Raw genomic sequence first — 17272 nt, 5'->3', positions numbered from 1 at the left:
ATAGTTGCATCAAATAGGGTACTCCGGCATTCCATGATGTCACAGCAGCTCAGCCTTGAGGGTGACCCAATGGAACACTCAGATGAGCAACTTACAGTCTCAGATAGGCAATTTGAGTTTTTAACTAAAGATGTCATCCAAACCAGGGCCAGGTTGCCTACTCTGACCATGACACAAAGAAACCTGCACATCATTAAACACGAGACACAGATGAACTTCCAATAAATAGTTTAATAAGGTCACGTGATAATGGAGGGAATGCAGCAGTCCCTTGTGTTCCCCTTTCACTGATTAGGGGAAGACAGCCTGCTGCAAAACCCACACTGCAGTAAACTGCACTGGGAAGGACCTCTGAAACGGACACAGCTCTTCACAGAAGATACAGACTCCAACCCACACGCTCTCCCCCTCACACTCCACCTTTCCCCTGTGGGAAAGCACATGCAACAGGCTCCGGGTATCTCTGGCCCCGACATCCCCCTTCATCCAAGCCATGCTCCCACGACTGAGCATTCAGCACAGGGACAGAATGGCGGCAGGCCTCAGTCAGTCCAGGCAAACGACGTGAAGATGCAGGAAAGGGGGAGATGAGCTGGGAGGGCAGCTGGGTCGCCCCTCAGAACTGGTCCCTAGAAAGGGATCCTCTTCAGCTGCTCATAGGTGATAAAAAACTGCCGGTGAGTTAAAGGAATGACCAGAGAAGACTTCAGGGTTAGAGTTCTCATCCCTGTCCTTCATGTGCACTTATTCTTAGCCCACCAGCTAAGCAACTATGTTCATGTTACATGTCTCAGCAAACCAGCTAAGCTTCTTTTGAGGCTGGTGCTACCAGGACAAAAGAAACGCTTAAACCACCCCGTTGTGAGTACCAACCTAAGAAATATCCACTTCTATGAAATGTTGTAGTCAGTCTCCACTGCAAATAGAAGGGACAGTTACCCAGCCAAGTGAGCAACAGTTTATCTACAGCTCTGCACAGCTTCCTGGATTGCTTTCCCCACCAGAGCTGCAAAGATAGCTTATCAACTGCAGCACGTATGTGAAGAAACAGAGAGGCCTTCAAATGGAAAGGCAGCTGTTTCTCAAAGGCTACGACCAAGAACTTAATCCTCTCAGCCCAAGCATGGAGTAACTGCTTCAAGAATTTTCCAAACAGCCCGGGTAGCGTTTCACCATCTGCGGCAGGCACGGCAACTGGCCCCGTTCCTTTCCCGTACGGACTTAGCCGCAGTCATCCATGCAATGGTCATCTCCAGGCTTGACTATTGTAACTCACTGTATGCTGGTCTGCCTTTGAATGTGATCTGGAAGCTTACACTCGTCCAACATGCGGCAGCCAGACTCCTCACAGGGACGTCTAGCCAGGACCAGATCACTCCGGTCCTGTATTACCTTCATTGGCTGCCCATCGAGTTCCGGGTCATGTTCAAGGTGCTGGTTCTAGCCTTTAAGGCTACCATATAAGTGGCCTTGGGCCTGAATACTTGAGGGACTGCATCTCCCCATACTGCCCCGTTAGGACCCTCATTGGAGAAGTACCTATTAGAGGTCCCTGGCCCCAAACAAGTCTGGCTGGTCTCTACTGGCTGGAACTACCTTTTCGGTCCTGGCCCCCCTCTGGTGGAACAGGCTCCCTAGAGAGACTAGGGCCCTGCAGGATTTGTTGATTTCTGCAGGGTCTGCAAAACAGACCTGGTCTGCCAGGGATTTGGCCAGCCAGGTTGAAGTATGTTCCATCATCCCGGCCTCCAGTGGGCTCAGGAGCAGGGGATTTTTTTTCGCCATCTGTATTCTGTTGGTTTTACTGGTTATGTTTTAAATGCTGTATAGTATAGGTTTTAATATTGTTAGATTCTATTTTATATTAAATGCTGTATGCCGCCCTGAGCCCTTCGGGGGGTGGCGGCTAATAAATTGAAAGAATGAACAAATAAAATAAATAAATATCTCTTGCCCACAAAAGGCTCACATGTGAAAGGATACAAGGATATTCCAGGGTCCAAGCCGCAACCAGTTTGGCCAGAATCCTTTATACAGTGCGAAGAAGCCCTCACTTTTCCATGTCTGGGGATGAGAGAGAGAGTTCACTCAAAATTCCATCTAACCTACACTGGTCAGAATGTCAAAAGGGCAGAGGTGCATATACTGGCTGGTGACCAGCTGGCCCTTTAGTTGCTTGCCACTGTCATTCCAAGGGCTAAAAGGGAATACTGGAGCCCCAGGCAAACTACCCCAAACCAGTTTTCGGGTGTGGGACAAGTGCAAGAAACAGACACACTCCTGTAAGGATGCCAATGGTCATTAGAATGGGATTTGTGTAAGCCACCATTCTCAGGAGATTATTCCACTGACCCCAAGAAAGGGATGAAAACAAACCTATAACCAAAAGGTTTAAAAACAAACAGAATTCTTGCTCAATTCATGACCATCTTCTTTTTCTTGTTTATTAAGAGGAAAAGGTATTAGAAGAGGGTCCTGTCGTACTCTTTTGCCTCTTCAACAAGCAGTACGAGGTTTGGGATTTTGATGAGCTTTTTGTTAAGCTTTCGGGCGTAGCAAGGAGCAGCTCCCCATATCTCAGCACTGCATTTCGCTTACCCAACCGCCAAGCTTGAAATCTGCCTCACTTCCCATTTTGTCTATGACATTTGAGGACCAAAAAGGACCCCTTCTCAGAACTCACCTTTACCAAACCATCCAATGTGCCCTTGTAGAGATCCACGCTCCCCACAAGGGCCCGCTGATTCATCAGACGTGTCCGCACCACATCCACTGGGTTTGAAGCAATGGCACCGGCCAGCCCACACGTAAAACTGGAACTAAACGGACAAGCATATAAAAACATGCAGAAGTTCTGCACTTCAGACAGAGCACACTGGAGTTATGGAGTCCCCTCATCTCCAATGTTTCAGTTCTGGAAGTTCTTGGCTCTCTCAAGATATGGACAAAGCAGACTATGTGTCTATATACTTTGCCTAGGCTTAGTAACTACCCATTATTTGAACCCCCCACATTTTCCTTCCTCTGGTGTACAGAGGGGCGGTGTAAATCCCTCTCTCTGGGTTTGCTTTGGAAGGAAAATCAGAAGCATCACTAGGCTTCCCTTGGTACTTCCAGACTCTCTCTGATACCCGAGGTCAAGCAATTGACAAGATACGTTACCAGATGACTCCCCCAGAGACAGGGCTGGCCTCTCAAAGTGAAAGATGTTCACACGGAGGGCTCCAGGCCTCTCACTTGTTCAGCAAGCAGAGGCAACCCAAGAGACAAGGTGGTGGGAACAATTAGTTAAAAAAAAAAAAAAGATGACGCCGATGAAGGGGGAGCAGAGCCTAACTTGAAGAAAGATACAGAATGCACCACAGGGTTGCAAGATTAGTGTCAAAAGGGAATGGATTTTACCTTCCCTCAACAATCGACACACGCAGCCTGTTTTTATCACATATGAACAGCAAGCTCATGTTAACACAAGAGGATCCCCATTTGATATCTAGGTTGGCCCAAGTGCTGTCCGTTTTCTTTCTCAACTGGAGCTAACTAAACTTTTCACCTTGTGCCTAGCAGGCACAGGACAGAACAGCAAGCAAATAGGACCTACTGCTTATATAGTCAACCAAATCAGTTAGCCAGCAAAGGGACTGAGGTAAACAGTATTCTGAAAAGACACACTTATTAGGACAAACCTCTTTGGTTGTACAATCTGTATACAACTGCTGACTGGAAAATATGTCAGTTGGCGTTGACCAGTAATTTTCTCCACATCTCCCCCCCCCCACCCTTTACTTTTTGAACTCTAGGATAGACAGCTAAGAAACAGAACAACCCCCAGATATAAAGACTACTGGATATTACAACAGAGAATTTTCCTATTTAAATTGTTTCTTATGTTTACATACCAGGCATTTTGGGTTTTGATAAATTAATATCTGAATGCTCATCCTACCTAGCGTATCCTCTAAATATATACACAAACTATTGCATCTAAACGTTTCCCAGTCTTTTAAAGAAACTCCCACAATGGGTAACTGCAGCCATTCTTAGATCACCAAATGTATTCTCTTGTTAGGCTAAGGGATAACTATATTATTTGAGGCATACATTGGTGACATGGAACAAATGCAGTAATCCCTGAAGTTGCCAGATGTATCTCCAGCCCTTGACAGAGGAGCCCATTCGAAGATGGTCTCTTTCTCATCTACCTGGCAAACTAATCTGCACACAAGGATACAGCAGAAAGAACTGCATTTCCAAACACCATTCTCTCAATCCTACAGTAGTGCGTTTTCCAGTCTTCTCCTTCAGTAAGACTGCCTGTTTCCCTCCCAGGGTACAGCACCATGGTGTAGCTGTTAAAAAAAGTAGACTCTAATCTGGAGAACTGGGTTTGATTCCATAGTCCTCCACATGAACTGCAGACTCCAATCTGATGAACAAGGTTTGTTTTCCCACTCCTACATATGAAACCTGCTGGGTGATCTTGGGCCAGTCACAGTTCTCTCTAAACTCTTTCAGCCCCACCTACCTCACAAGGTGTCTATTATGGGGAGGGGAAGGGATAGAAATTGTAAGCCACTCTGAGACTTACACTCTGAGAAGGTAGAGAATAGCGGGGTATAAAAATCAACTTTTCTTCTTCTACAAAAGCTGAGAACAAAGCAGGCGACCTTAACATACAGAGAACTGGAAAATACTCACATAAAATGCGTAAGGACTGTGTCCCCTACAAATCCTGAAAGGATTAAGTGTTTCTTGGTGATGTCATAGACCGGCAGCTCCACTCCAACCACAATGGCAGCACGCTGAGCAGTAGGGACCACACCCTGTCAAGAGACAGAAAGTTAGCATGCCCATTGTCTGTAACTTCCTTCCATCATTATTCCAAACTGCCTAGAGCAGTGGTTCTCAAACTTCCTAATGCCGCGACCCTTTAATACAGTTCCTCGTGTTGTGGTGACCCCCAACCATAAAATTATTTGTGTCTCGGTTCCTAAGACCATCGGTAATATGTGTTTTCCGATGTTCTTAGGCGACCCCTGTGAAAGGGTTGTTCGACCCCCCAAGAGGTCGTGCCCCGCAGGTTGAGAATCGCTGGCCTGGAGGTTAGCAAGCTGCACAGTCCTTCTGGATGACAAAAGCCTGCTGGATTCTATGCCTACTCTCAGGATCCAGTTCTTTCTATAATTAGCATCAAAAGCTTTGTTTCCCTCAACCCCCTCTCCCCCCGGCCACCTTCAATTCTGCAAACAGAACTATGAATGCCTTGGCTGGAATACATTGTACAACCTTGCTTATGTTCATTTTCATTTACAATCCATCCCTCCTAAGAATCTATAATTTAAGTTTGACTGAGCAGGTCAAAGCCCAGGAAAAAGACTGGGTGGTGAGATGTTTGTATTTGACATTCCACAGTCCTGAAGATTCCTCCCCGCCCCTCTGCCCCACCCCAATTCTATGATCTCCGTTAAGCTCCACAAATCCAGTTGATCTGCAACTGTGATTCCAAATTGCTTCCACCAGCTTCTGAAAAAATATTCTAGTGAACCCACACAGAGAAATGAGCAAATCAGTATCCTCCAGATATTTATCCCCAGGACCAAACCACTATTTGAGTCTTTAACAAGGTAACAGAATGAGTTTGCTTTTTAAAAATATTATATGAACAACAACTGATTCATGAAACCTCAAAATTGTGCCCATCTGACATCCTCTTTCCCACAATGGAGTAGAGCTGGGATTTAGGAAACTTTGACAACAGACATCGTTTTCTGTAGTGAAAAGAGTCTCTGGATGCAAGGCAGAGAGTGGCAGCGAAGGTTAAGAACCTTGAAATCCATCCATTCTCATCAGTGCCACAAAAATATTTGTTTTATGATTGAGGACAGTGACGGTTGTCATCTAGCTGGCCTTTCCTCTAGCGGCGGTGTCAAACTCGTGGCCCTCCAGATGTTATGGACTACAGTTCCCATCATCCCCAACCAGCATCATGCTGGCAGGAGATGATGGGAACTGTAATCCATAACATCTGGAGGGCCGTGAGTTTGACATCTGTGCCTCCTTATACCTATTCTTCCCTTAATTATCTTTGAAAGCATTTTTTTCCCACCATTGAACTTTACTATTCCGTTCCTGCTTTTTTCCCCCTTTGAAAGGCTCAATATGATTCATTCATCGCACCGGCAGAACACTGTTCTTCCGGGTTTTAAAGTGAGTAATATGTTTTAATGGCCACTGTCATGATGTAAGCTGCCCTGAGTCTGGCCTAATCAGGAAAAGGCAGGTTAGAAATCGAACAAACAAATAACATTGCTAGACCTCATTATGGAGGAAATATTGAAAGTTTGCAAATACAACTTAAGGGGAATTTCTGCAGTGATGAAGTAGAGGCTCTTTGCTTGGTTAGCAACATTTGTCTGAGCTCTATACCAGTATGGTTCCCTATGCAGTAGCTGTCCTCTCCTTTCTGTCTGGTCAGTCTGTGCTTGGAGTGGAGGAGGCAGTCAACAGTTTGCATTCAGAACTGAAAGTACTCCACTTCAGAGGATATAGCTGGCATTTTCATGTGTGGCAGAATGGCCCCTGCTGACCAATGTGCACCACTGTTTGGTTCTCTGAGGTGACTAGATGCCAGCAACCATTCTCAGTCTCTGCCCAGCAGCACATAACTCTACTGGCTCATTCAACCAATGAAATGGTTCTCTCTTTCTCTTCCCTCTCTTTTGGAATGTGGCCACCAACTAGTTATTTCAAGACTTGTTCATTTAAAATATTTCTAGTCTACCTTTCAACCAAAGGACAGTCCCCAATGCAGTCCAATTACCTGCCAAGAGGACCAGTACTCCCAATACCCCTACAACGCTGCTATTCTAACGCTCCACCTAGTGCCCATATCTCCTGCGACTGAAGGTCTGGTTACCATGGGGACAGCTTGCCACATTTGCACAGTGCTGGGGAAATAGCAATTTCGCAAATGAAAGCCTCCTTCCTCCTGGCACCCATTTTAGTGTGTTTGAACAGTGGAGGTTTATATGGTAGGGAGAACAACTACCAATATTTAAAATAGTGCAGATTTTATTAAAAATAAAAAAATCTACACATATACACCCTGGACTGCAATAGATTGAGAAAGGAACAGAAGTGAAAGGTGCAAACACACAGTTCCTCTGTCCTTCACCCTATATGAGCCCTAACTGATTTGTTCCAAATCAGGCTCATCAACTTAAAAGTTAAGTGTTCTAAAAACTTTCCTGTCCTGCCTGCTGTAAGTGGCATTGGCAGCTATCAAGATGGAGCTCATATGTGAAAGCTCCCACGCGCAGATGGAATCAGCCAAAATGGACCCATGTTCCTCCATGCCAAGGAATCTTATCTCTTCTGTTCCCCCTGCCCCCCTCCCCTTTGTGGGCCAAAGAATACTTTTCTGAAATCTCCACAAAATACAATCAAGAGCCAGCACAGTATAGTGGTTAAGAGGAGGTGGACTCCAATCTGGAGAAGTGGGTTTGATTCCTCACTTCTCCACATGAGTAGCAGACTCTTCTCTGATGAACTGGATTTGTTCCCCCACTCCTCCAAAGGGAACCTGCTGCGTGACCTTGGGTTAGTCACAGGTCTCTCAGAACTCTCTCAGCCCCATATATTTCACAAGGTGAAAGTGGTGGGAGAAGAAGAGAAGCAGTTTGGAAGCTGCTTTGAGACTCCTTCCAGGAGAGAAAGGTGGGATATCAGTCCAAACTTCCCTTTTTCTTGCAGCCCCGAGTCACTATGTCGACTTCTAGGTGTCAGATTATAGCTACGGTGTGATCTGGTCATTTCACAGTCTCAGGCCAGGATGGCCATTAGTATTTTCAAATCTTTGATGGCTGGTACTTGGGACAATGTTAGAGAGCAACTGACTCAGCTAATACTAGGGCCAAACAACAGTTCCAAACCATTGGGGACTTATCTGCCTGGACCTGAAGCACGTACCCGAGAGACTGGTATTATCCTTTCTTTGCTGTCCTTTCTTCCCTTCTCTCTAAAGAACAGAAACAGTAGCTGCTGAGCTGACATCTTTATAGTAGTCAGGGCTAAAAGCTTACTTATATATAAAATATAAACAGATTCTTAGAATACTGATCTTCACACTTACAATGACATACTGCTGCTCCACAACTGTAGCATGTAGCACAGCCTAGCATTAACCCACATTATTCAATTACCACAGCTGAGAATGGAAGCACACATAGAACACAGCACATCAGCCAGAACTACAATATTTACATGAAAGGAAGACAATCTCTGAAAAAAATAATTGTAGCTTCTATACAAATGTCAGATGAGCCCCTTTTTTGATGGTGGCATTTAATATTGTAGCTCTTTAAGTCCAGGGTAGTAGCAGTGACTTTCATTCAGCTCAGGACTAAGATGAACAGGACCATCTGCCTGGCTACTGTCAGGTCAAATGGCTAATCAGACTGGGCCTGGCAGATGCCTTCAGCGTGGTGTAGTGGTTAAGAGAAGGTGGATTCTAATCTGGAGAACCAGGTTTGATTCCCCACACCTCCACTTATCTGGTGAACCAGATGTGTTTCTGCACTCCTATACATTCCTGCTGGGTGACCTTGGGCTAGTCACGGTTCTTCGGAACTTTCTCAGCCCCACCCACCTCACAAGGTGTGGGGAGAGGAAGGGAAAGGAGCTTGAAAGCCACCTTGAATCTCCTTACAGGAGAGAAAGGTGGGATATAAATTCAAACTCTCTCTGTGGCTGTTTCTGCACAGCCAAACAACAGCGCCCTAGGGACGGTAAAAACACTGTCCCTGGGGTGCTGTTTCAACAGCTGGGGCGCTGTTTGCACACCCCTCACTCCCTCCCTTGCATGCCACCCCTCCCCTGAATTGCAGCAGCACCGTGCTTGTGCCCCCAAGCAGTGTGAAGATGCCGCTTTTGAACCTCGTCCATTGAGCAAGGTTTTTCAAAAGCAGCGTCTTATTGCTGGTGCAGTGTGAACCGCACTGGTGTGAGGGCGCCACTTTTGGCCCCTCCGGTGTTTGTGAGGCACTCACCTTTCCTTCCTGTGCAGCTCTGGACAACTGCAAAGACACACCCACACTGCCCTCCGACCCCCAGGGGTCAGAGTGCAGCATTGGCATGTCTTTGCAGCAGCCCAGAGCTTCACAGGAAGGAAAGGTAAGTGCCTTGCAAACACCCAGGGCAGCTCTGTGCAGAGACCCCTGCAGGCAGCGTTGGCATCAGGACTGCCCGCATGGGACTGTGTGAGCGATCCCGACGCTTCACCAGCTTTATTTAAGCCGGTGGGAAGCTGCTGCTACGGCCATGCAGAAACAGCCTGTGTCTCTTTTACAGGAAGGTAAGTAGAACAGTTTTATTTCAAAGGGCGTTTAGTGGAGGCCACATTGGTCTGACAGGCCTTGGTACACTATTTTTATCTGTACGCTATTATGCTGATTTACAGTGTGCACTATTATGCTGATTTACAGTGTACACTAGTATGCCGATTTACAGTGTACGCTATTATGCTGATTTACAGTGGAACCTCAGCAATCACCAGTAATCCATCCGGCAGTGCTCAGCGAACTCCGAAACTGGCGTAAACTGAGGCTATGCCATTTGCGCATGCGCTAATGCAAACAGCATAGCTAATTTTTGCAAAAAGCATAAATTTGCGCAAACAGTGTAGGCAAACACCAAGGCACCTGGCGACAACCGAGGAAGAAAAACAGCCGGGCGCAACCGACGCACTCCAAAACCGGCGTAAACCAAAGATGGCGATTACCGAGGTTCCACTGTATTTGGGTTTTTTAAAAAATGTTTTTGCTACATCTTGCTTTTGCTACCAGCAGGATATAGCTGGATATAAATATTTTAAAAGATAAACAAAGTTATTTACCAGGCAACATTCCCACACTCTGAGGGGACATCCAGAAAGGAGACAGCCTTAAAGGAGTCAGCCACAGAGGGAATTTTTAGCCAAGTGGGCACGGGGGCCAATTAGTAATGGTATCCTCCTCCCTTGACAGCACAGTGGATTCTGCTGCTTTCTGCACTACCCCAAAAGAGCATATCCATGTAAACACAGGGATCCAACTGAAATAATCTTCTATCGTTTCAAGGATTTCCTCTGCAAGGGTTTTCTCTCTCCTAAACAAAGCTGCGCAGGGCAAGCAGGTGTGATGCAGGCATTCTGAGAGCAAGGCTGTTGTTGGACAAAGACAGACTACACCCGAGGCAGCACTCACCCTCCAAAGCCCCCGTGTGCCTTCCTGTTGGTAGATGTCGATGAAGCTGTGAATCATTCCGCCTTGAAACAGGCTGCCCTGAGCCTGCATTCGGATCTAAAAGAAGAACAAGAGTCACAGCAGCAAGCAACTTCCCTAGCGCAGAAGAAAACAAACTTTCTGAAAATGTAGATCACTCGTTGTGATCCAAAATAATCGTCAGGGAGACCAACAGACTAAGTGTACATATTTCCAACCTGGCTAGGAGAATAAACTTACATTGCTGTCTCATACCTTTCAATGCCACTTGCCACAAACAACACACCACTACATGAGTTAGCTGAACTGAACAGACACAACAACTGAGGAATGTTACAAAACTCTCTGTTCCTATCTGGTGGTCTTTTGCTTAGGGATGAGGAGTATGACACACATGGAGTAGAAGTCATAATAACGCCAGAAGCTTGGAGAACATAATGTGGAATCTGCAGGTTACAGTGGGCCCATATTGGCCAAGGAAGCAACAAGCATTAAGTGCAGGCAGCCCCTCTTACCTTCAGCACATCTGTCGGATTTGCCAGTGTAGAGGAGATCACCCCTGACACCACCCCACAGATTACATTGATCAGTAACGTTTCATCTGCAATGAGGAAGAAGATATTTGGGGTACACTTAACAAGACTGCATGCTTGAGGAGAGCATTAAAGTAGATTTCAAGAGGGGTAACAGAAGACAAGGATACACTACTACATAAAGACCAATTGCTCCAACTTTCCAGTCTCTTCTCTCCTGTGCCTATGGTATCAAGGACAGCATTGCATGACTGCTGGATTCTAATTCAAGCATTTCGGCAGCTAAGCAAATGATAGTCAGGGAGAGGATTCAGTGCAGTTATCTCCCTCTTAAGGAAGGCCACCCACTCTTCATGGGCACAGGCCTTTTGTGAGAACCATGTTCAAAGAGCTTTAGTAGTGGGGATTCTATTGACACCTGGAGCAACCATCCCAACACAGGAGGACAAATACCCCAGCAGAATATATTAGATTTTTATTAGTTCAGAATGGAAAGGCCAAGAGTTAGAGCAGTTACGGCAGTGGTACTGACCGCAGCACTCTCCAAAGGAGACCGGGTCACTGGCTACCCTGGGCCTGCAGGGAAACAAACATTTAGGACATAGTACCCAGAAGCACAGAGACCACAACACAGCACATGTGACACAGGAATAGATAGAAACTGTGCCAGGGAGTGCAAAAGTCAAGCTAAGATGCGTGCTTGTTGGATTCTAATCAAGGAATGATAATTGACTGTTGCAGACTTTATAGTCAGTCCCTCTCCTGTCTGTGTTTTCCAACAGTTACATGAGAGCAGCAGCAGTACTAATGTGCGCTTAAGAGCAATGGCACTGATCTGCAACCTTCTAACGGGAACGTAAAAGACCTGAGCTGCTCTGGGATACAGTCCTGATGTGCAGAAAGAAGCTGAATAGCCCTGAGTTGCTTGAACAAACACCAGAACTTGCCCAGCTCTAAGAAGAAGCACTTTCCCCATGCTCTACACACCCAGAGATAAGAACATAAGAAAGAGCCTGCTGGATCAGACCAATCTAGTTCAGCACTCTGCTACTTGCAGTGGCCCACCAGATGCCTTTGGGAGCTCACATGCAGGATGTGAAAGCAATGGCCTTCTGCTGCTGCTGCTGCTCCAGAGCACCTGGTCTGCTAAGGCATTTGCAATCTCAGATCAAGGAGGATCAAGATTGGTAGCCAAATGTTATAGATAGACATAGTGACAGCACGTACAGGCAGATAGCTGTTAGCTCAAAAGGTTTTCATCTTTGAGGTATAAAAAATGACTCTCTACGGCAGTGGTTCTCAACCTGTGGGTCGCAACCCCTTTGGGGGTCGAGCGAACCTTTCACAAGGGTTGCCTAAGACTCTCTGCATCAGTGTTCTCCATCTGCAAAATGGATAAATGTTAGGGTTGGGGGTCACCACAACATGAGGAACTGTATTAAAGGGTCGTGGCATTAGGAAGGTTGAGAACCACTGCTCTATGGCATCTTTGGATGTAATTTCCCTGTCTTGTCTTGGTGGCGCTTGTGTGTCCACACTGGGTATTTAGGACCCGGGGCTATAAACAAGGAAGAAAGCCAAAACAGCATACAAGGGGCAACCAGCTAAACAGCAAGTAATTATTTATACATAACCATCAACATACAGCTTTACAGATTACGTTTTTTGAAAGACTCATAACATCTGGAAGCACTGACCTTCCAAGCGGTCCACAAAGAGCCGCTTCAAGCTCTGATATATGCCAATCTTTATGGTGCCATAAGACGCTTGTCTTAGCAAGGCTGGAGCAATTCTGCAGCAGAAGAGGAAGAAAAATGACAATACAGATTGGGGGAGGTGAACTGTGGTGGCTGGGGATAGCATGGCGACAGCAGCGCCATGCTACCTACATAGGAGTTTCAGACAGAACAGAAAGGAGGGTAGGTTTAAATCCCTCCAGCCACTAAATTGCCCCATAGAACAAACAAGCTTATGCTGTACTTTTGTGTGGCGCTAATCTGGAATGCGGGGAGGTAGTGTTCCCTGGATGGTATGCTGAAGTCGGCTCCATCCCCAGGAATACCTTGGGTTTGCTCATTGTGGAGCTGTGGGGCAGCCAGATGCTGACATTTTTACTCTCTCAGCCGGCATGTGTGCCCCTTACACCACCGGAGGGGGCAAATGCGTTGCCATGGCCCTTCACCACTCCCACAGCCTGCTGTCTCTCCCCACATCTGGCCTGTCCAACCCACAGAACAGAAGCACTGCTGTTTTCACCAGTATCTCAGAAATCCAGCTTTGACTCTTAGTACATAGACGACCCTAAACCTCAATGCAAAATTTTGGGAAAATGGCAAAGATGTTGTGAGGTAACTAGCAAGGAAGATGTTATATAAAAACAAATGGAAGACCTTACCCTGAGTAGAGTGCTAGCACGCCTTCCTCCTTGTAGATGCAAAGCAAGGCATGGAACATGCCCCTGTATTTGATCTCTCGGAAACGGGCATCAATGCTTTGGCCTTGAACCTGAAGTCGTGTTTTGGTGAGATCCACAGGAAACGTCCCTATAAAAGAAGACAGGCCACAGCTCACAGCTATAGATAGGAAAGCAGGTGACTGCGATTCCACTCAACAGAAACGACCCGTTTCCTTTGGGCTTTGTTTCCTTGGGCATTGCAGAGCTGTGTAGTTCATGGAAAAATCAGTCTTCAGGTACCTCCCAATGTGTAATTCCAGTGCACACTGGCCACTCAAACTATATTTGAGAAACAGTGTTTTGCAGCCAAAGAACAATGGAGTAAGTTTTTTTTAACTGGTTAGAACACGATGACAGAGAGATGATTTGTTACATAAGAACAATGCTTCTAAGAAAAATTGAGTAAACTTGTATTTTCAAGTGGTATGAACAACTTTGAAAAACTTGTAGGTCAAAAAGCAGTATATAGCTCTTAAAAAAGAAATAAAAATCAAATATCTAATAACTCTATATGAAAGTAGGATGCAAACAAGCTCATGGGTTTGCTTTTCTTCATACAAACACAGCTTGTGCTAGCTTAACCACTCAGACTGGTGGATGAAAATGAATGTACTCCATGTGTACCTCAACATTCTTATAAAGGAGCTTTGGTGGTGCCAATGACTCAGGTTCTGGCCATATCCAGATCTGTAAAGTGCCAGAGACAAAGATCTTTTGATCTTTATTTGGAAACATCATTTTACTTTGAAGTACTGGCAAACTGGCCAGTTCCCAAAATGGGTGCCTTACATGTGCACGGCACAATCGAGCCGTCCTGCTGCTGAGAAATGTCTCATTTGAACTGGCACAGGGACAGTCTCACAAACACTGCTTAGAGAAAGCAATTCTGTATTAGTGATGGATTAGGCAGGATTGTTGCTGGGTTTTTTTTTTGTCAAGACAGCACTATTGGCTTTTGCCATCTTGATAGCAGAATTTCTCAGCCATTGCACTATAGTAACTCTGAATTCCGAATAAGGTCAACAAAGTCAAGTCATGCCAGCCTTCTGCAATAATACTACAGAGCTGTCATAAGGATTATCAAAATAATGAATTAAAAGTAATTTGAAAGTCATATATACTTTTCATATATCACAGTTACATATTACTTTCTCCCAATGGGCTTACAACCTAATGGAACCCTCCAAAGTTGGGGAAGGGGGAGAGAGAACAGAACAGAAGAATAAGCAAATTCTGATAGTGCTCTTTTATATTGTTACATAATGAAAATTACGCAACTATCCAGTGAAACCACCAGCAGTAGAGACAAATGCCAAGTTTTAGTAATTATTATTTGAGGGAGAGAACACCCAAGGTCGTTCGAGGTAACTTGAACAGTCAACTCAATATTTTGCATTCTGTGGTCTTTCAGCGCAACCGTTTGCAACCTTTACAAAGATGTACAATTAACACCAGCTGGCTGCCTGACCTTCCCATGCTAGTGAATGAAATACACTCTGCACATGCATGGCAAATTTTTCATGCCTACAGATATCAGCTGGTAGAATCTCATTTTCAGAGAGGTACACCTCACAAAAAGATGTTAGTCAATGGCAATGGTTAGTCATATTCCTCTGCCACAGAACTCAACATACTGGACCTCCTTTGCTGTAGAATGCTCCACATGGGTCCTAGTGCCCACCTAGCCCTGCTCCCCACATCTGTTTGAAAGTTTGATGATAGTCATTCAATGAACTATAGATGCTCTTGTATCAAAATACCACGTTTGGTAATCCACAAAATAATGGTTTTGACAAAAGCGGTGTGTAAAAGTGAACGATCATTCTCATATTTGTTCAGGAATATATTCTAATGAGGAAGTACACAATTTTCCTCAAATGCTGTAACTCAACTGACTGTACTAACATCTTTATCTGAGCCAGATTATAGATACCAAAAGCAGGAGAGGGCTATTGCTTCTTGTAAGCTTTCCAGTTACACAATTACAAGAGCAATGAAGAAGAGGAAAAAAATTACTGAGCGGTTAAGGAAGAGCTTTTCTTTGTTTTGCATCTACAACGGCACAGACAAAGCATGACATGAATTTCTATGAAAGGAGTTACAAAGATGAGATACCACTACCTGCCCCTGATAACCCCACCCAATTTCTGAAGAGCGCGTATAGAAAAGGGCCTGCAAGGAAGGTTTTAATTGTTCTTAATTGAACAGTAAGCTCTATTACATTTTCATCCTACCCACCCCCATCTCCAGGGGGGTCAAGCCAACATATTCTCTATTTCAAGCTCCTGATAACCCTACAAGGTTGAGTGAATGACTACCTCAAGGTCACCCAAGAAGTTTCACTGGCAATCAGGACCAGAACCGTGAGCCAAGGCAAAGTAATGGCTAGTGGTATACTAGATCCAAGCCCCGCTGCAGTTTGTGAAGTCCATCACTGTCTCCCTTGGCCTAACCCACCTAACAGGGTTGGTTTGAAGATAAAAACAGAATCGGGGAGAATCACTGACAACTTCTTGGAGAAAGGGCAAAATAAAACACTTAAGGATGCTCGTATGGGAATACCAATTGATGCAGATACCCACGTGTCAATTTACCCTTGTCAACATCCAAATAATGCAAGTGGAGAACTCAACCCGGCCCCTCTTGTATACCAAACTAACTACTGGGTAGAAAGCACGGTCACCTTCTGCGGTGCAGGACCTAACCAAACCCCCTCTTGCCATGAGATTGGGTGACTGCAGGCCAATTCTTCTCAGCCTGTCCTACCTCACAGGGTTGTTAGGAGGATAAAATGGAGCGAAGAGCTTGGAGATCCTTTAAAAAGATTAAAATGCGCGAGACAGAGACATGCAGGCCTCCTGACATGCTTCAGAGAGGAAGGGGAGCCGAAAGGGAAGGAATCTGACTTGGCCGTTGCTAGGGACCGGGAAGGGGCGTGGCATGTTGCCCGGTAACGGCAAGGGGCGGGGCGCGCGGGAGGCCTGGCTCGCTTTCTGTATTCTCACCCACCGAACTCAGCCACGAGCGAAGCCAGCCCTCCGTACACGAACGGCTTCCAGCTCAACGCCGACATGGCGGCGGAGGAGGAGGAGGAGGGAGCCGGCGGGGACTCCCCCTCCCGTAGGCAGCAACCCGGCTCCCGCTCTCGCCGTGCTCTTCTTTTCCCCCTCAGTGGAAGAGGCCGGTTCTGAGGGACCGCACGGTAGCCGGCAAAGGCCAAACAGGAACGAAAAACGAACCCTTCGCGGCCGTGTGATCGACACGCGCCGCTTGGAATTGAGCAGACCAATGGGCGGCTCGCGGGCAGGGCCGGAGAATAGACGATTTGGGCCAATGGGAGAGTGGGGATGTGAATCCCCGCACACTCAGCGCTCGTGATGTCATAAATATCGCCCCGCCCCTACATTCTGCAGGATGGAGGGGCGTGACGATGGATCAGGCGGGGGAGGTCGGAAATGTGGGGAGGGATTTTTTTGTTGTTTCAGTATTAGAAGTGGTGGGAGTTACGTAGTCGCTGCGCAGGTCTTGTGCACGAGGCTTTTGACCTACGTGAAATATTCATTTCACGTAAAAGGTCAAAAGCCTCGTGTATGTGTATATATATGTGTGTATACACACACACACACATATACACACACATATATGTATACACACACGCATATATATTTGCCGTCTCATCTGTTAAGCCAAGATTGACACATGCGAATAAGCTGTCTATGTAGAATTAGTTATTAAATCACCCCTCCTGTCGATGTAGAATTAGTTATTAAATCACCCCTCCCAGATCACTATTGTCTACTGTGGCTAGCTGGCAGTGCTTTTCTGCAGAGGAATCACTTGCTAACCGAGATCTTTTAGATTCCTAGGATCCAACCCTGAAATATTCTATATCTAATACCTATGGTTACATACACCTATTCTGTATGTAACACCTGTATGTAACACCTATGTGTGTGTATGCCCAGGGTGTCAAGTCACCATCAACAAAGTCTGCAACATTGGGGCATGCAATATAAATGCTGCAGAGA

General features: G+C 45.8%; 1 protein-coding gene across 2 annotated transcripts; it reads right to left on the bottom strand.

The window, feature by feature from the left end:
• Window positions 1-211: 211 nt before the first annotated feature.
• On the bottom strand, window positions 212-16541 carry SLC25A14 (solute carrier family 25 member 14). 2 transcript variants are annotated; one of them, XM_048514928.1, is made up of 9 exons: window positions 16254-16541; window positions 13185-13332; window positions 12487-12581; window positions 10772-10857; window positions 10239-10334; window positions 4696-4820; window positions 2684-2819; window positions 1984-2064; window positions 212-671 (listed from the first exon to the last, which is right to left on the bottom strand). In XM_048514928.1, the coding sequence occupies exons 1-9, from the start codon at window positions 16315-16317 to the stop codon at window positions 630-632; spliced, it is 873 nt and encodes a 290-aa protein (XP_048370885.1). In that variant the 5' UTR covers window positions 16318-16541; the 3' UTR covers window positions 212-629. The 2 variants fall into 2 exon arrangements, with proteins under 2 accessions (XP_048370885.1, XP_048370883.1); XM_048514926.1 differs by lacking the exon at window positions 16254-16541 and adding an exon at window positions 16011-16128.
• Between the last annotated feature and the right edge of the window lie 731 nt (window positions 16542-17272).

This window comes from Sphaerodactylus townsendi, linkage group LG13, assembly GCF_021028975.2.
Source record: "Sphaerodactylus townsendi isolate TG3544 linkage group LG13, MPM_Stown_v2.3, whole genome shotgun sequence".
Classification (NCBI taxonomy): domain Eukaryota; kingdom Metazoa; phylum Chordata; class Lepidosauria; order Squamata; family Sphaerodactylidae; genus Sphaerodactylus; species Sphaerodactylus townsendi.
Note: the sequence above shows the minus strand (reverse complement) of the source record. Positions and strands in the feature narration are given on the sequence as shown.

What these genes read in the sequence shown, in the direction of transcription:
- SLC25A14 (XM_048514928.1), bottom strand. Translation starts at nt 16,317, where the DNA reads ATGTCGGCGTTGAGCTGGAAGCCGTTCGTGTACGGAGGGCTGGCTTCG. An exon ending in CTTTGTGGACCGCTTGGAAG is followed by an intron (nt 10,858 to 12,486) that starts GTCAGTGCTTCC and finishes TCCTCATTGCAG; the next exon opens with ATGAAACGTTACTGATCAAT. An exon ending in ACAGTCCTTACGCATTTTAT is followed by an intron (nt 2,820 to 4,695) that starts GTGAGTATTTTC and finishes TTGTCCGTTTAG; the next exon opens with TTCCAGTTTTACGTGTGGGC.